The sequence below is a fragment of the Echeneis naucrates genome, chromosome 6 (genome assembly GCF_900963305.1).
Source record: "Echeneis naucrates chromosome 6, fEcheNa1.1, whole genome shotgun sequence".
Lineage (NCBI taxonomy): Eukaryota > Metazoa > Chordata > Actinopteri > Carangiformes > Echeneidae > Echeneis > Echeneis naucrates.
In genome coordinates this window covers 12,802,007-12,820,791 of record NC_042516.1, presented here as the reverse complement: position 1 = coordinate 12,820,791, position 18,785 = coordinate 12,802,007, and the positions used below count along the sequence as shown (strand labels likewise).

Sequence of the window (18,785 nt, the reverse complement as noted above, 5' to 3'; positions counted from 1 at the left end):
AGAATATATTTGAGAATCTTTGATTTAAGTGAATTATTCATATTTCAGTTACCAACAATGCATTTCTATAAATGATATTTTATGAAGCTATATTGCACTTTATACTGTGTATTAATCACATCAATGTTTACCTTAAAATCCTGAATGCTATAATCTTTGCTTAGATTGATTTGAAAGACTTCCACAGAGGATATGTAAGCAGCCAGACGTGTCAGACTCTGTTTCCCACTGCCTCCGACTCCAACCAGCAACCCATGACCCCTTGGAGACTGCAGGATGCGACTGATGCGACAGCTATTAAAAACATGTTTTCTGTTATGCCACTAAGTACAATAATATGGTTTCCACTCAAAAAACACATTGATACAATGCACATCATCTTATCTCTGTATTTGAGTGTAATTAAAATTGGCTTCTTACTGTAAATATAAGTCTAAAAAAAGGTACATGCCAAAAAAAGTCTAAAAAAGAAAAAAGTCTATTATTATTGTGATGTAAGAGTCATATTAAGTGTTCAAACTGCTTACACATGTTGCATGGCATCTTCAAAGAGCACCAGATCCATGGCTGCATTGAGCTCATTGTAGCTTTCCAGTGCATCTGTAAGAATGGTCCTGAGTACAGACCAGTCTCTAACAGGAGCATAACAGGCTTCCTCACCCATTTGGGAAAAGTGGAAATAAAGGAGGGGCTGCTTTGTCACCTCTTTGTCCTCCAGTCCCTGGACGAGGACAAGCATAATAAATCATTTCAATCTCTCGGTCAGTGTTATTATCTGAAGGTGAGGAACAGCAATTTATACAGTTTACACTGTTAATCAGAATCTGTATTGCACCTCAAAGCATTCATGCACAGTCTCCATCTGGAGCTTCCGGAAGAACTGCAGGTCCTTGTCATCTACCAGTCTGTCTGAGTACACTCTGCAGGACTCATGGAGCCACAACAGTGCCAGTTCGGTGCTGTCTTTCACAGTCTCTGGTCCAGCAAAGAGAATTCCCTGAATAGTACAGATAATAAAATTAACATGCAGCTCTTCCTTCAAAAAGTCCAATTCTTGAACTTGCTTGCTATTAGAAATACCTGGAAGACATTAGACAAATCTCGTAGATTAAATGTATAGTGAAATTTGACGGCTGTTGGCAAAAAACTCTGAACCATCTTATGATGGAGAGTCATGGCAGCTTGGACCACAGCAGCAGCACTCCTCTGAACCAGGGGACTGAAAAGCTGCTGCTTCAGCAGGCTACAAAGGATCTGACTGAAGATTGACACTTGAGCCTCAGTTGAGGGAAAGTTCACTGCAAACACTGAGAAATGTCTCTGTGGGGAGCACAGGCACAACCACATTTTAGAAAATGTACAGTAGAATTATCCACATTTTCACCAAATGACACATTGAAAACTAAAAAAAAATGAATGACTGTTTAATAACACCAAATATATCAATTACAATCTTGATAGGAATTGTGAATTCATTTATCTAGAAATTTTAAGTATTTCACCTGTACACTGCTGTTGTGTATTACCATGCTGATGCTTCAGTATAAAATATTGTTTTAAAAATTGTTGCATAATTTATTTACAAACCAACCTGTGTTCTAAATGAGACATGTTAAGTGTACATTTATTTATTTATTTATTTATTTACATTTTTAAACATGTGACAAGATTTGAAATGAAGAATACATTCCGCTGGTATGCTTTTTTTGATTAATCTGCAGACACTATAATTAATGGTAATTACTGTCAAACACTGCCAATACTGCCAAACATACCTGTAGTCGGGGATTGATACTGAAGCTCCCAGCAGTTGGATTCATACAAGCAACATACTGAGTATTGTGTATTTCCTTTAGGATCAGTTTCTGTCTGTCATACCTGGAAGCAGCAAGAAATGGAAGAAGGCCTGGATTAATTAACAAAACAGACCTGGTTGAATGTTTATTCTGTGGCAATAGAGAGCTTAAAAAAACATTTGTAAGACACTAAGTATGTATGATATTCTCACCAGTGCCCATAATCCAGATGTTGGCGAATAAGTGCATGAGGTTGTACTGTTCCAAAACTGTCAATAGCTGGCATGTTCATATCATCTATAAAGCAGATCAGTCTTCGGTTGCCTGGAGGGGAGTAGGTTCTACCAGCTCTTTTCTCTAAATAATGCTCCAAGATCCCTACAATAGAAAGCAAAGAAATTTGTCTCAAAACAATAACAAAAATCATTAAAAGAAATTGCACTTACCTGACACATACAAAATGGCTAGAAGAAGGGCTTTTATTTAAGCCTTTATAAATGATGGAATGTCATATGACAGAGAAATGATTGCAACTACTTGAGAGTAAAGTTTTCTCCTCTTCACTCCATCTCAACCTGAAAATTACCAGCAGATGGTGCTACAGTTTACCTGATCTGTTTCCACACAGCATTCATTCATTCATTCATCTTCTACTGCTTATGCGTTTATGGGTCATGGGGGATGCTGGAGTCATTCCCAGCTCACATTGTCCATTGCAGGGCCAACACATAGAGACAGAGACAAAAAAACACTCACACTCAGACCTATGGGCAATTTAGATTAACCAATTAACCTAAAAATGGATGTTTAGGTTGATTGGTACCCAGAGGAAACCCACGCAAGCACAGGCAAAACACAAACTCCACAGAAGAGTCCCAGGCCCAGGAACTGAACGCTCTGTGTTCTTGTTGTGAGAGCAACAGCGCTAACAACTATACCGCCGTACTGACCTTCCACAGAGCAACAGCCCCCAAAAAAACCCCAAAAAACAAAAAAAACACTCACTCTGCAGCATTAGGGAGGTGGTATAGTAGTTAAGAGGTACTTTTGTGGTCATGTAACGCTCTGGCAAACAGGCTAACTTGTTCCTGGCAAGTGCAGTCTTTCCCACTCCAACATTTCCCACAAGCATCACTGGCTGTCTCCTCTCCAGCAACAAGTCCATGAAGTATCGAAGACACACAGTTTCTGCTGTGTGTACCAGAACAGCCTGCAATCATAGAAACAGCGGGAAGACAGAGAACAGAAACATACATGATTATTATGGCTTTCTTTGAGTGTGATTTATTGACAGACATGTGTTCAGTGAATTGTATGTGATTTATAATTTCTTGTATTTCCCCAGTACACCACAACTATTCTGTCATAATAGCATCATTTGTTCAGAACAAAACCCCACTAATTATGGCCCACCAAGAGCCTTTAGAGCATTCACAGCTGTATGCAGGAGCATAAAGAAAGACAATAGAGTGTGGGTGATAGCGGCAGCCTTGTTGCTCATGCCTTCACCCCCACATAGTCTGGTATGGGGTGTAGTAGATGGTAATCAGACACAGTGGCAAGCCCATCATCCATTCTAGCACCCCTGCAATAACCTCATGATGTGACTTCACCCTCTGCCATTATGTTCACTGAGGCAGACATACATTTTTAATATGACTGTATTGTTCATTTTTTGGTTATTATTTTTTAAGAAGGCTGTTGTCTGTAGTATATGTTCTTACCTGTAATGGTGTATAAGTTTCCATTTCAAATGGAGGCACAATATCACTCCATGGCAGAAATCGTTTGGTTTGAGAGTCAAGGTAGTAATCAAACACTGTTCCCTGTGCTGGTAACTTCACTGTCTTCATTTCTTTGGTCCACCATTGACTGAATTCTACTCGGTAATCATAGAGCTGGACAAATCATCAAGGATATGATATTATGCATTCATTCATATAATTTCACAGGACAACCCCACTATTAATCCAAATGATTGAAAGTTAAGTGTCTATTATTCTTAGCCACTTGACATTCTTGACATATGCCTCAACAAAAGGAAGCGGTATGTTTTTACCTTTGTGAAGATGGGCAAAAGATGGGCAAATAAAGACAAAACAATAAGCAAACGGAGTGATAACCAAGTAGACATTTCTGTCAAGTGTCAACTGTGACACTTTGTCAATCCAAGAAATAAAGTCTGACCTTTATTATCTTTATTAGGACACGGTGTATGTCGGACATGCAGTGTGTCTTCTGTAATACATTAACATTAGTGCCAAAATGTTTATCAGATATTTATCATGCACATGTGACACAGTTAGTGTGTTTAAGCCTGTAAAAGGAACTAAAATTCAAATTGTCATCCAACTTTAAGTTATATGAAAACTTAAAGGCCTGTTTTAAACATGTAAAAATATTCCACAAATATTTAGGTTAATATGCTTAGTAAAAAAAAGAGTGACTGTTATAGCAAATCTACTTTTGTTTAATCATTGAAAAACCTTGATCACACTGAATGGTGATGGAATTGATTGGTTGGTATATGTCTTGCATAGTAAAAAATATGTTGAGACATGCTGAATCTCCAAAACTTGATTTTCATTAGAGCGCGTCTTCAAATTAAAGCAAAGTTATACCTGATCTTTGAACAAGGCCCCGCCAAAGGCCCAGATGCAGGCAAATGTGAAATAGGTCTCATAAATTTCACGTGGAGAGTCTGGTGGAATGTTCCCTGGTGTTAAAAGGCAGTCAAGCAAAGTGCAGAGTGTCTAAACATGAAGAAAATTGCATTGTGATTTTGGCCACACAAGAGATGAAGTAAATACACCATACAAGTTTGTGTAGTAAGTACCTGCACCATAGAGATCTCCGGGACAGGAGTAATGGTCTTGAAGGCGTTTCTAATTTTTTCAAGACAACGAGGAACATATTTTTCAAACAGTATGGTGAGGTGAGCCCTTTCTGTCTGCCATTCTCGTTGGTCAATCCAGCTGGCAACATACCTGAGCAACAATACAAGAAATTTTGTGTATCTCATATTTTGTACTTATGATCTTGTTTCAGGAATACATTGTGATACAATTACACAAATATATACATATCTCTACAGAGCTTCAAACAACATATTCACTATGATAAAATAAGCAGAACACACAATAATACCACTTTTTGGTATTGTGTGAACGCAAATTATGCAACTCACGGATTCCAGCCCAAGTCCTGCTGGTTAATATAGAGGATTCCTGCTCTGGACACAGTAGCAGGAGTGGCAGTCGTTAGGTGACTGATTTCAAATACCAGTCGCATGGAAGGGGTAAGTGGCACACGTTCATTACTAGCAAGAGTCAGGAGCTGAAAAAATGTTATGAAGCATTAGGGTATCCAACTATCACAACATCTGAATGGAAAATAATACCAATAAGACTGCTCAAATGGTAAAGTTAGTACCTTCATTTCTTATCAGGTTTGACAGGGTTGACACTTTGAAATATTTCAAATGCACAACATCACTGAAATGTGATTTATTGCTTTTAAAAAAATACTTCCAAGTACTCACACTTTGTGATTGCTGGAGGAGGGGGAAAGAAACATCTTTTTCTATCTGTACCACCTTAGTTGCTATGTGTTGTACAATACCATATGAGTGAACAGGAGGGAGGTACCTTGTTGTCATCCATCACTGTGTTGAGTGATTCAATCCACATCGGATCAATGTCTCCATCCAACACAATCCACTTAGGTCCTAGGTGGGAGATGTTTGCCTGCTCTCGCATCAGTGATGAAAGTAAACCTTACAAAGAGATTAAAGGACACAAACAACAACTGATATATCAGGATACAAGTAGAAGTTAGTACCAGTGTCATTTAGAAAACTTTCTTGTAATACACCTTTGTTATTCTCATCTAAACCCAGCCATGCTTACCATCTTTCCATTCTCGAGTTGTAGGATGGATCAAGCCGAACAATTCATCTCTGTCCACTGCCTTTGGATTGAGGTCATTCCACACAGGCTTCCTCCCCAAGTTTACATACGTTTTATAGAGAACTCTCAATATCTGTTAAAATATATATATCTGATATGAACAAAGTAAATGAAGCATTTACTTTGAAAAGTTGATAAAAACTCATTTTAGTCTAACCTGGCTTTTTCCAGTGCCTGCATTTCCCACAACAAAGACAGAATGACGCACTGCCATGAGTTCCTCCAACTGCACCACCTGACAAAACAAAGTCATTCATGATAAGATTTTCATTCTTTTTTTGAAATATTTGCATAATAGATAACATATACTGTCAAACCTTAAGAATGAATGTCTCTTCAGGCTGGAGTCTGAGCTCCAGTGTAGTCATCCTGATGGCCTTTTCAAATTCCCAGTTTCTTTCTCTCTCTACCTCCAGGCCTGGGAATAGGTCTCCAAGCAGTCCCAAGAAGATAGTCACATCCTCAGTCACAATTTTAGGCATGTTGAAGTCCCTAAGTGCCCGCATTAGAACCTGTAAAGTGAGGAGAAAAAAAGTGCACTTTTTTAGACGTTTACTTCAGAATTGCCTTTTCTCTTGTAGCTATGGAGTGAGCGACTCATACACATCTAAGTCACCTGATTCTCTGGTCTTGTCTTGTCTTTTCTTCTCAGTGTCCCTGCCACAAGTAGAACAGACTTGACAGCTCTCAAACCCCAATCATAGTGGTCCTAATAGACGAATGAGGGCATATTGTAAAGATGTCTACTCCTGTGTTTACGCTTCCCATAAATCACGTCATTCAAAATACTAAAAGTTATTCAATGGTTTCATGCATTGCTGAGCTCCTGAGGTGTAGCTTAAAAGATCTGTTATTGATGTTCTGTTGTAAGCCAATATTCTGAAATATAACAGTGCCAGCACTTTTCCTCTACCTGTTTGGAGAGCAGTTCTTTGCAGAGAGTGTACAAAGTGACGAACTTCCTGGCTAAAATCTTAGCACCACGGAAGCCCTCTGCAACCAACATTATCTCACAAATAAGCTCAGTGTCAGGCACCACCATGGCACAGGGTCTACAGCAGGGTAGATAGTGCAGACAATGAACTTCATGTTCAATAAAAACACATGATAAGAAGTATTGCTATATCATTTGCACCTGAAAAGAGCCTTGAGGTTCTCGGGTAATTCTGTCCTGCCTGCATAGCCAGGGTTCATAGTGATGAAAATCCCCACAGAGGGCTTTAAAGCAATTTCCTTATTGAGGAACACGAACCTGTGAGATTGTACATTGTGTTAACAATGTGTTAACAAATTTCGTTGCTGAAATGTATGGGGTTACAACATAAAAAGGCTAAAGTCATAATAGTAATAGTAATAGTAACAGTAATTAATCACCTTTTCTTTTTAGAACGAATAGCATCCTGTATAGTTTTAACCTGCACTGCTACAACTGATAGAACATCCACAGCGATACGATTGAACTCATCAAAGCATCCCCATGCTCCAGTCTGGACCAGACCCTTGTAGATACTTCCAATTGACTAAATATAAAGAAAATATAATATTTTCACCAATAAACATGTTTACTTAAACAGTAAAATACATACAATAATATTTTCACCTATAAATATATTTACTTAAACATCTTATCAATATATAAAAATAACCCCAAAATAATATACTGTTTTCATACCTTGTAGTCCATATGTTCAGAACAGTTGAAGATGTATACCATGATGCCCATAGCTCTGCCAAGATCCTTAGTGGTCTCAGTCTTCCCCGTCCCAGCAGGGCCTGCTGGCGCTCCACTCATGGTCAGATGTAGTGACTGAGTCAAAGTAATGTAGCATCTAAACTTGGTAATATTACATAGAGAAACATAAATGTATTGGTTAGCAAAGTTGGATATTGCATCTGTGTTAAAGATTATGTGTAGACACTGAAAAAATGGTAGTTCATAGAGCTACCGATCAGTGAGGGGAGTGATGACTAGACGTGGTGTATTGCCAAGATATTCATAGGAGTAAAGGAACTGAGCATCACAGATGTTAACATTGCAGTGCTGCGTCTCCTCATTCCAGTGGTGTCGAAGCTGGGAAAGCCACTGGAAAGCCTGTGAGGTGGTGACCTGTCAATACAAATAACTAACATCAAACTATGTGAAAAGAAATCACCAGCAATACAGTATATGTGAGAGTGGTGACAAGAAGACATTGTCTTCTTTTGGTGAAATATAGCCTATTTCGATTTCACTGTGATGTAAGCTCAGCTCAACTGACTAGACCAAAATCTTTGGAGCATTGATGTTGATACCAAATACAGGTAAACTGCACTTGGACCTCAAACAAACAAAATAAAAAATATAACAAAACAACAACACAATGTCATGTCCGTGTATTATAGTATGCAATTACTAAGTAACCAGTTTTTAAAATTCCAAAGTAGGTTTCTGCCACACAATTAAGTTGTGTTCACCTTTTGTGCAATGAGACTGGTAACGACGTCTCTAGCATGGACATCTATTGTGCATATTGTCATGATTTTCTGTCTGTCGCCTGAGCTCAGCTCTCCGAGTAGCATGCTGATCAGTAAGTTGAGCTGAGAAATCTAGGGAAAGAAAGAAAAATTAATTTGCAGCAACTCTGAAGAATACTGACAGGGGTTAATTAAGAGAACAGTGGTAGTTTAAAGTCTTGCATAAGATGAATTGACAACAGTCATATTACATGTTTCAAATTTCTATCCTCACTATATTGTCAAGCCTTCAGTCAATTTCAATTAATACATCACAAATACACAGTACATGCTGGTTTTGTAGAGGTATTTTTGCCTTCTTGTTGTCACCAAAACTTTACTGGTTGTCTTACATTCGCACTGGTCCTTTATAGCAAGATATCCAATATTCTCTAGAAGTCTGATTAATAACATAAAATATACCTGTTTTTTGTTGTAATCTTTCAGTGCAGACTCAAAACCTTCCTCCAGTCTTTTAAAAACAAGTTCCATATCATTGCTCCACCAGATCTGAGATCCAGTGAGTGCCACCTGGGCAGGGAAATCAAGAATCCATTGCTCTCTGGGCCTTTCCTCATACACAGATACAGCATCAGACAGGTGACCCCTGATACTTTCCTTCATGGACTCCTCCAGACCAGTGAGCCATTCTTCCACCTATAATAAAGTACTCCTGTCATTTTAATGAACAGTTAAATTAGATCATACAACTCGGTATGCAGTGTCTTACCGGGCCATAACAGCAACATTCAGCCTGGAATGGGACATACTCCCTATTTTTGCTGTACATTCCCACCACAAGTTTAGGATTACCGAACCATTCAGTTTGGGAAAACTCAAGATCCGACATGTTGTCGAACAACTTTGAGAGGTGGGCAGTTACCTGCAAAACAAAGTCAGTCATTACCTTTTTTCTGACAAATACAGTGAAGTAATCTTAAATATAATGACAGTAGATACATGCGCAAAACAAAAATGAATATATAGTCTGCATGAATGTACCTCTCTAGGACGACTCCCTTTGGAGAGAATGTCTAACAAGTCTGCAGATGAAATAAAGTAGAATCGTGGAAAGGCAAGTTTCTTTGTCTCCAGGTATTCAGCAAGAGCTTTTTCACACAATGCCAGCCTGTTATAAGAAGACAGTAAAGCAATGGTGAGAGCAAAACTTTAAATTGGGAAGAATATTGAAATACATGAAACACCAAACAAAGCATTAACCGTTTTTGTAGATCCTCTAACTTTTCAAATAGATGAGGTTTGTTGGTGGCTTTAATGACATTTTTGGTCTTGGCACTGTCCAACATCAGATCCTGAAAGAACCAAGATCCTAATGTTTAGAATCAGGAGGTAGCGTTTGCATAACTGCATGACTGATTTTAAATGCAAACCTTAAATTCTCCATCTATAGCTTGAAACCTGTGTGCATCTGCAGGCAGCTGTTGTGAGATGTCATCACAGCCCTTGAAGATGCTTTGCAGGTAGGCCCATGTCCTTTGGACGTCCATCCAGACCATCAGCACTGAGTCAGCCACTGTCAGTTGTTTTTGTAGCTCAAGCACCTGTAAGAGGAAGTGCTCTACATGCTTGCTCTGAAGGACACCCTGGAGCTGAACCTTGAAGATGAGACGAGAAATATAACCATAGTCCATTTGAATGGCTTGGTCCAAAGTAAAACAAAGCTCAAATGCATGTAACAACCATACCCCCAGTGGAAAGATATAGCTGGATCTTGAAAACCAGGCATCATGAGATAATTTGTATACATTCAAGCTCATCAGAATTCAATGCCATAAAAAGGTGGGGGAGGGACAGTCTCTTTACAGAGATGGAAGCAAATAAAGTGGCAAGACTTCTAATTGCTATTCCCCCACCAGCACATCTGGTGTACTTGTATAAAGACCACCTCAGTGCAACAATGCCCTGTGTCCTCCAGCAGCTATAAATCTAAAGATTCAATAGGGACCTCTCGACTCTCAGCTGTGCTATTACACAGTCAAATGGGACAGCCCCTTTCTGCACTCTCATCTCTATTCAGTACTTTTCTATCATTGCTTCTCACAGACAACAGATCTTAAGGAGAAATTCAGTAACTTCAAAATTTACCTGATGATCAACAAGAGTTTCAATAAGTTCTTCATCACATTTAAGAAGTGGAACAGAGGTTTGGTAATGATCTTCATATGATAGCTCCATTGATGCCCACATTCGAGTTATTTCTGTTACAATCTGAAAACAAGACATGTTATAATAGAAAAATTTTAAGTAATATCAAAATCACAAATAACGACTAATTTCTAATCTCTAATTCTTGAAATGCTAAGCAGAACTGTATTTAATTAACGCATGAAGAGTTAGAGTAATACTTTGGTAGGATGATAGATCGCACAACACTGCATTTTTAACCCTGTTCATTACATTACTTTTATTCACCTTTCTATATCTATTCTGAGGAAAATGAAACGTTGAAATCTCTAGATATAACTTTTAAATTCCAAGAGGGTACATGGAGCGCTTCAAAAATTGGCACTCAGTAAGAAGTCTGTTTTGCCTATTGACAATGTGCTTGTATTTATTCATAATTAAAGAAGAACCTTCTCAATGGCCATTTCTTTGACTGCCTTATCCACTACATTGCGAACTTCATCTTCAAACAAATGGAGCTGCAGAGCCAAAAGGTCTTCCAAGGTGGTACTCTCAGTCACAGTGACGCCCATCTGTTAAAACAAGTTATTTTCATTATGCAATGTTCTTCCATACAAGGAATACATTTCTCTCTACTTTGTTTACTTATGCACCTGTGTTGTTTTAATTAGCTGGACCCAATGGCGATCTCGGATTGCCAGGTTCTGTAGATGACTCACGGCCCGCAGTGACGTGAACAGGTTCTTTACATAAAGGTCCAGCCCAGAATACACATCCCACACACGAGCCTCTTTGTCAAGCTTCCGCATGTCCTACACAAACAGAAGGCAGGTAAACATAATTAGTTATTAGGGGCATCTGTTACAAAGAGCAATGGTGCATGACAGCAAGACAGCAGGAGAGATGTGCTGGTGTGATGTAGCACTGTTGGTGACCTCACCTTGGCAAAACTCCACAATTCTGCTTCCATCTGCTCAACGTTTATCTGCCTCCATTTGGTCATTGTCCAGTTTTTCACACTGCTCTGTATAGATAAAGTCAGATGTGGAGGGGTCAATGGGCTGAGGGTGTGTAATGGGGACATTTAGAGTCTTCAGGGCATTCAAAGAATCAATGACTGTCTCCACAAGGAGAGGCTGCTAAAGTTATTGAATTATTGGGGTAGTGTAATAGGGTGATTTGGTCTTCAGCTGGATTTCCTTTTATACAAGAATAGTGACATTTAAGTATACAATATGCATTAAGCTACTTACCAGCACAAACGCAACAATGTCCCATAGTTCTTTCAAGATGGTGATCTCTCTTCTACAGAGCTTGATGTCTCTGTAGTCAGGAATGGTAACATCAAATAGATTTGTAGACTCTTGAAGCTCTGCTACTTCTTTCTCAATGTCTCGTATTGCCTTTTCTGACTAGGAAACAAAATGTGTCAAGAGTTATCCATAATGTACAGTACAGGCCAAAAGTTTGGGCACACTTTCCTAATCATTTGAATGAGAAGGTGTGTCCAAACCTTTGGCCTGTACTGTACAACACAGTGTTATTTCAACATTTTAATCAAAGAAAAACTCCTACTTTCTCCAGACTGATGTAGGATTGGACTGCATTGTAACTGAAGGGTGCAGTTGCTCTGAACATCTCTCTGAATTTAGTTTGTTTCAACTGAGAAAAAGAAAAAGCATATACCACTTCAATGGTCTTCACACTGGGGCATACAATACAATTACCTTGAAAAGTGTGCATTTATGACTTATCTGGAAATAAGAGTTAAAAGTGAAAGTCACCTCAAATGCCATGCATCGTCTTCGTAAAACCATCACTTCAGCATTCTGCATGGGTGCCACCTCATGCCTCACCTTTAGAGCAAGCTTTTTAGCGCCACACCATTTCTCAGGGAGGTCCTGTGGCAAAACAGTAATAGTTTCATTATTTGCCATAACGTGACAGTACAGTATGTATATTCTCTGTCTCAGATTAGAATCACAATCACTTTTTATTATTTTATTATTATTTCTTTACCTCCATCTGAGAATAGACCTGGTCTGGTATGGTCACTCGATATCCTTCCAGAAGGTATATCGTGTCTCTAAGAGGCTCAAACATCTTGTCAGTGGCTGCTTGCCTGTCTCTGACAGCCAGTAGGTGACTCATAACGTCCACCAATTCATGGTGGTCTCCTTCAGCAGGACGATAGCTGAACCATTCAACAGTGGCTTGGATAAACATTTGCAGCTCATCAAGACTGAATAGGGAAAGCATGTACAATGAGATTATGTGATTGAAGTCACAGTTTGGTGTGTAAAAGTCAATCAGAAATTAATTATACCTGTTAGTGACATGTGCAAGGAGGTGCTCTTTTAAAAGCCAGCTCCACTTCATTACAGCGTTAAGGAGGCTGACTTTAAAAAACTTGATGTCAACCCGAAACCATCCATTGAAAATTGTGAAATCTTCAAGCTTGGAAATTTCATCATACAGATTCTCAAAATAATCTATCTTTAAATTTAAACAAAGAGATCACAATCAGGATGCTTGTCGTGGACAGAAAAATTTGACTTGGAATTTAAAATGCCTTTTTTTTTCCTTTTTACCTGTTCTTTGAAGTTATCGATTGTTGGCAAGCTCTCAGGGAGCATCTCTGCTCTATGAGCCTCCATCTCTTCCGCTGTGAGTACACGTCCGAAGAGGAGAAAGTGGCTGAGAAATTCTTCTCTGTCATCTTGCCACAGATGGGTGTAGCAGTCAAACTTTCTCTGATAGTTTATCGCTTTCCTCAGAACATTCTCCACTCGCTCCATTATTTCGTGTCTCAGATCCAACAAATCTAGCATGTTATCCATTACATCCTGTAAGGGTTATATTGCATGACATATAATATGTGGAGTGCCTACTAATTGCAGAAGAATATACTAAACAATTAATGCATTTCAAAAAACAATTTACAAATGCAGACTGCTAAATGGAGAATTTGCTTGGTACCATACTCATGTCATAACCTGAGTTACATGTTACACATGTTCGGTATCAATAGCATAGTTAAACATACAACATGGCCACTCCACATGTTGTGTATATCCAAACATATGGATCTATTAGTAGCAATAGTTTTTGTTCAATAGGTGATAGATTCTAAAAGACAGCCGAGCTGAAATCTAGAAGAAGTCTGGTGATATTTCAAACAATACAATGCGACCTTCACAATCATACAAAGAGCAAATTTTCTAGTTGCTTTTCAGCACAGGTTATAAGGCAACACACTTTAACAGAATAATTTATATTATACAAAAGAGTTTTTCAATACAGAAACACCATAATACAGTACCTGGTAGCTCTCCATGCTCAGATGAGTAGCCACTCTGCTGATATTTACTGAAGTCTTAAATATGTCCCCGATCAGTCCCTCAACAAGTTCATAGAAGCCATCACCTGCATTTCGCTCCAGAGCTGGGAGGAACACCATTTCTGGTCCATTCAGCATCAACTGAGCCTCAAACAGGGGAGCCTGGTTTGGAAATAACTCCATGTTGTTCACAAAAAACTGGAGAGAGTTGCTGAGGTAGCTGTAGATCCCCTCGACCACCATCTCATCCACATATTCCAGGTATGACTGCAATGCCTCTGATGCAGGGTCAGCATGGAAGAGACGCATATTCTCCTGATGTGTTTGAAGGACATTGGAGATATGGTTAGTAAAAATTGTCTTTGTGCTTGTATCACATTTGAATTTAAGTAATGGTACAGTCAAAAGTGTTTGTCTCTCCCTAAATATTTTTAGAATTTATAAATATCACAAAATATAGCACAAACTAATTACATTAAAAATTATTGACTGATAATAAAAAAAGGTAAGTAAAATTTAAAACTTTGTATTTAGCTAAACTGTTTGGAAACAGCACCACAAGTATTTTATTAAAAGTGAATTTTATCCTAAATTCAATGAAAAGCACCTGCACCAGCCCATGGATAGCATCCCCATCCTTTTTTATGCCCAAGTACTTCTTGCTGACATGGTCTCCTTTGTCTTCTAGTTGTATAAGTGAGCCTCTCCTGTTGTCCTTTCTGGAAAACATGGTTTGTTTGTTCCATCCTTTCATTAGTGACTGAATGGTTTCACAGTTTTCCTTGGCTCTAGTAACTCGACATGCAAGGTCTTGGACCAGGCCTTTAGTGGTGCTTATGAAGCTCCAACAGTCCACATCCTGCCATGTCAGGTCAGTTTCTGCTCTGGCCAGCTGCAGGTCTATGGTTTCCAGCTCATGTTGGATGAGAGGAAGTTCTACTTCAAGTACTGTAAGCTTCAGCTTGTTGTACCACTGTACTAACAGCTGCAGACTGCTCACATACTGGAAAACATAAGAATGGAGAAAATTGAGATGCCATTATTTGGGATAACAAGAAAGACATGTTGCTTATTATTTAAAGTGCATTTGTATGTGTGAGTGTAAACAGACCCATTTCTCACCTTTGTGAACATGTCACGTTTCTCAAAAACTGTCATTGCAGCAGCTGGGATGTTGACTTGATTCGTAAGTGTCTGAATATACCTTACGTCTTTCAAAATTTCAGTCAGCTGAGGAGGGAAAAGAAATACAAATAAACTGCTAAGTATAATCACAGTGGAACGATGGCACAATGTTTAGTCTCAACTAATAGAGAAGATATAAAACCTGTAACAGATAACTACTCAATTTTTTAAGGTATATATATATATATATATACACTAGTTTACACTTGCAATTCTGTCAGCAGTATGCAGTCTGCACCTGTGCTTTCCACATATAATGATATTGAATTAGTATGGGAGGATGTTGCACTTGAGTTTTCTCTAGTTTACAGGGCTATGACAACAATTACCTTTGGACTGAAGTTTACTGAGACCAGGCCAGATGATGTATTTCTAGAGATGAGGGGCTGGTTCAGGTTTATCAAGGAAGCCTGTTCTAAACCATTACACCAATCAAAGTAAGTGTCCACCTCATACTGGTCCAGGAGCTGTATCATCTCCATGTACATGTTGTATTCCTTCGTCATCTCCAAACTTTCTGCAGGCCTGGAAATGTTGTACAACTGTAAGGCAGCTGTCATTTTAAGCCTGGCACAACAGTTATAGCTTAACTACCTTTCAATAAATCAGGTAAGTCAGGTGTTTTTACTGACATGTCAAATAGTAAACAGATTTTTTCCCAAGGTGTTTGAATACGTCCTTTGAGCATTTTTGCCCACTTCAAAGCTCCAGATGTGTGAGCCATGTTCTTAGCCAAACCTCTCTCGACCTATGAAGAAAACAAGAATGAAAATAGATCACTACAAATGTCTCAAATTAATGTTTCAAATTTCCAAATGTAGTATTTTGTAATACCTGATAGCTCTGAGATTTAAACAGGTATTTACAATTCTCCAACTCTTCTCGGAAATGCTGCTGCAGCAGAAGGAAGTTTGGTCTAAATATTTGTCTAATTTGTTTTCTCTCCAGGAAGGGTCCAACAATAGTTAGCAGCTAAAGGACAAAAGACATTTTGAGAATTGTCACAAACTAGTAACTTTGCTCTTTCTTTAATCAATATCCCACTGTCATATTATCTTGCTTACTTTGTAGGCTGATTCGAGTCCTGGACAATCCTTAAAAGCCAAGCACAGCAGGCTGGCAAGGTGGCATTCAAAGTCCACAATCCACACTTTGAAATCCTTGTATTCCTTTTCAAATTCCTTAAGAAATATTTAACAATTCACACCAATGCATAATGAAAGCTGATTCTGATTAATAGTATACACTACTTTCGCTTGAAATTTATAATTTGCATAATAAATGCCTTCAAAAATAATTTTAAAACTATTTCACCTGTGAATTCAAGTCAAATGGACTGTTTTCACTGTGTCTCAACACTTGGCAATGGTTACTGAACTCTCTGTACATCTGAGCAGCATGTGCACTGTAAAGATTCCCTTTAAGTCCACCAAATTCCAGCTTTTCCATCCTCTGAAAGTCTAGCATAATTTCAAGCAAACCCTGCAAAAATCACATAATAAGTAGAAAACAAAACTGTTTACAACCTCACTGTGACAACTGATTTAAAACAACACACACACACATACACACACACAAAAAAAAAAAAACAAACCTAACCTCCAGCTGTAGCATACGATTAAGGAACTGGTTGAAACGTGCAAAAATCATGGCAGATGGGAAATCCCAGGGGGGGTGTTTCACATGGTTGGCCAACCTCTCCCTCTGGGCCTGGTAACTGTCTCTGAAACATCTGAAGACTTGTATTACGCTCTTTACCATTTGTAGACTTTCCAATGGATCTTCTCTGAGCAGCAGATCTGCAGAGAGGTATGCAGATGCCTACAGGGTGAAATAATTTTCTGTTATTTTGTTCAGGCAGCGAATAACTAAAGAGGAAGAAATAGCAAATAAACTTCTGGCATTGTCTAATACACCTGCTATAATTTCACGTGTGTGCGACTGAATGTTAACATTCATAACTTCATTATTAGCATTCTTACCTGTTCAATGAGCAGATTGCAAAGTTCCTGCAGTAACACCACAATGCGTGCTGGTCTTTGATAAGACTGGCAGTTGGTCCAGATAAAGTCGAGTGTGTGAAACAGTGCAGGGATGAATGTTTTCAAGTGAGGAAATCCCTCCTTTTCCATCCGAGATAGATGTGCATGTAGTGGCTGCAGATGGAGATCAATGTCTTGGGCTTCTTGTAGTGCTTCTCATTGAAGAAAAAAAAAATCTAATTTAAACAGTCTCATCAGAAATATTAAGTTCTGCTAATCAAGTTATGATGTACATATGGCATGTGAGAAAGTACCAACTACAGTATTGCTTTGAGAAAGAAGCCAGCCAATCTTACCATCAAATACATTTTCAACTAAAGTTTTCATTGCCGGATGATAGCTGCTTTCCATCATCTGTAAAATCTTTGCCATCTTTTGAACAATGGGACTCTGGAGCTAAAAGAAAAAGTTCTAAATACTTTAAGAATGAACAGTCAGGAAACCAAAATAAATTATACAACATTTTAGTAAATATTAGAATGAAAAGAGATGAAAATACCTGATGATGAATGTTCTCTATATTGCTCTTCCTGGAAGCCCAAAACTTCAGCTCTACATCTGGCCCAGGACAAGAGCCTGACATAAGTAGAGCTGATGAATCCTCCTTTAAAATTTTCTGGATCACATTGGTCCAGTTGATGACCAAGGTCTCTATAGCATGAGCCAATGCCCTGCCATGGTCATTATACCTGTGTGAATTTGCAGGTTGAGAATATTTTTTGCACAATCAAAGATCACAGCCTATAAAATAAAAGCAAAACACGTGTTTTCCTACATTTTTGAGGCGTTGTGTGAATTTTCCATCCAATCTGTCGCCGTTGGAATAGGGAGCACAGTTTTCCCTAAAACCTGTCCCCGTACAACTGATGTTATGCTGCACATGGTCTCCACATGCCTCATGATGTCCTCAGACATCACCTCAGGCCACAGCTGATGGTTTTTGCTGTTTGACAGAAGTGGAACACATACCTTGCAAAGAGACAGAATGAAGTCAGGAGAACGGGCCAAAGTTAGTTATAACCAATAAATATAAATATAGTTCAAAGCAGGGTAGAATGTGAATGTAATGAGGGAGGTGTAAGGAATGATAGCCACCTGCTCAACAATGCTTGACAGCTGCAGAAGTGGCGATGGAGACAACAGGCCAAAGTGCAGGAGTTTGCTGTAGTTTTCGCAGTTTATGGGATCAAGTCCTTTCTTAAGAAAGTACAATCTCTTATGCTGAGCAACAGGTGGGACCTGCGTTTGAAAGTGAATGAGAACATTTCACTGTGTGTAGATCCCACTTTTCTACGGAACCAAATAAAAGCTGACACGTTCGCCTACTCACGCTAAGCTAGTTATGAGCTTATAATGCAATGTTACAGCCGTACCTCCTTAGAAGCGAGCAGACAGCCTTTGTTTAGGAGGGAGAAGAATATGACAGACTCCTTTTCAAAGAAGTCCTTCAGGACAGTTTGGAACTGTTGGCTGGCGGCGCCTGTCCGCCATGTCTGCCGCTGCAGCCGAAGAAGCCCACAAACTTTTTCCTCGACAAACTTAACTCGGAAGTCCTCGAGGAAAGACGGCACGCTGTCGTGGTCGTCGGACATGACACACCCTTCATCCCCCTCAAAAAAAGGGCAAAGGTGTAAAAAAAAAGATGTGCTGTTCTGAAACGCTGCCTTGTTTGTTTTTTTTTTTACAGTAGTTACATGTGTCTCTGTGAAAAAGCGGACTGACTTTCGCGACACAAGCCCCGGGGGTGGGTTCGCATTCCGTTGCCTAGCAACAGCTGCGCCCCTCAATCACTGCCTGGCCCTGCTCGTAGAGCCGC

At 39.0% G+C, this 18,785-nt stretch overlaps 1 protein-coding gene across 1 annotated transcript in view; it reads right to left on the bottom strand.

Annotated features, from left to right (window-relative positions):
* Positions 1–18,561, bottom strand: part of LOC115044636 (dynein heavy chain 11, axonemal) — a 37,528-nt gene extending 18,967 nt beyond the window's left edge. Inside the window, exons 1-52 of the mRNA XM_029503769.1 lie at positions 18,343–18,561; positions 18,065–18,208; positions 17,745–17,938; positions 17,469–17,658; positions 17,266–17,365; positions 16,910–17,121; positions 16,527–16,748; positions 16,242–16,409; positions 15,992–16,108; positions 15,762–15,899; positions 15,560–15,675; positions 15,257–15,452; positions 14,865–14,972; positions 14,350–14,745; positions 13,725–14,057; positions 12,994–13,248; positions 12,729–12,898; positions 12,422–12,644; positions 12,187–12,303; positions 11,978–12,064; positions 11,656–11,814; positions 11,343–11,426; positions 11,056–11,214; positions 10,852–10,974; positions 10,364–10,486; positions 9,649–9,873; positions 9,479–9,570; positions 9,260–9,386; positions 8,988–9,140; positions 8,681–8,914; positions 8,219–8,350; positions 7,711–7,871; positions 7,437–7,593; positions 7,139–7,284; positions 6,900–7,016; positions 6,678–6,816; positions 6,381–6,473; positions 6,082–6,276; positions 5,922–5,999; positions 5,705–5,837; positions 5,444–5,571; positions 4,984–5,132; positions 4,633–4,783; positions 4,418–4,549; positions 3,521–3,694; positions 2,802–3,006; positions 2,009–2,174; positions 1,776–1,878; positions 1,081–1,320; positions 836–997; positions 528–721; positions 132–294 (exon numbers count right to left, since the gene is read on the bottom strand). Of these exons, the coding sequence (XP_029359629.1) occupies positions 132–294; positions 528–721; positions 836–997; positions 1,081–1,320; positions 1,776–1,878; positions 2,009–2,174; positions 2,802–3,006; positions 3,521–3,694; positions 4,418–4,549; positions 4,633–4,783; positions 4,984–5,132; positions 5,444–5,571; positions 5,705–5,837; positions 5,922–5,999; positions 6,082–6,276; positions 6,381–6,473; positions 6,678–6,816; positions 6,900–7,016; positions 7,139–7,284; positions 7,437–7,593; positions 7,711–7,871; positions 8,219–8,350; positions 8,681–8,914; positions 8,988–9,140; positions 9,260–9,386; positions 9,479–9,570; positions 9,649–9,873; positions 10,364–10,486; positions 10,852–10,974; positions 11,056–11,214; positions 11,343–11,426; positions 11,656–11,814; positions 11,978–12,064; positions 12,187–12,303; positions 12,422–12,644; positions 12,729–12,898; positions 12,994–13,248; positions 13,725–14,057; positions 14,350–14,745; positions 14,865–14,972; positions 15,257–15,452; positions 15,560–15,675; positions 15,762–15,899; positions 15,992–16,108; positions 16,242–16,409; positions 16,527–16,748; positions 16,910–17,121; positions 17,266–17,365; positions 17,469–17,658; positions 17,745–17,938; positions 18,065–18,208; positions 18,343–18,561 (8,502 nt within the window). The remainder of the gene's footprint in view (positions 1–131; positions 295–527; positions 722–835; positions 998–1,080; positions 1,321–1,775; positions 1,879–2,008; positions 2,175–2,801; positions 3,007–3,520; positions 3,695–4,417; positions 4,550–4,632; positions 4,784–4,983; positions 5,133–5,443; positions 5,572–5,704; positions 5,838–5,921; positions 6,000–6,081; positions 6,277–6,380; positions 6,474–6,677; positions 6,817–6,899; positions 7,017–7,138; positions 7,285–7,436; positions 7,594–7,710; positions 7,872–8,218; positions 8,351–8,680; positions 8,915–8,987; positions 9,141–9,259; positions 9,387–9,478; positions 9,571–9,648; positions 9,874–10,363; positions 10,487–10,851; positions 10,975–11,055; positions 11,215–11,342; positions 11,427–11,655; positions 11,815–11,977; positions 12,065–12,186; positions 12,304–12,421; positions 12,645–12,728; positions 12,899–12,993; positions 13,249–13,724; positions 14,058–14,349; positions 14,746–14,864; positions 14,973–15,256; positions 15,453–15,559; positions 15,676–15,761; positions 15,900–15,991; positions 16,109–16,241; positions 16,410–16,526; positions 16,749–16,909; positions 17,122–17,265; positions 17,366–17,468; positions 17,659–17,744; positions 17,939–18,064; positions 18,209–18,342) is intronic.
* Between the last annotated feature and the right edge of the window lie 224 nt (positions 18,562–18,785).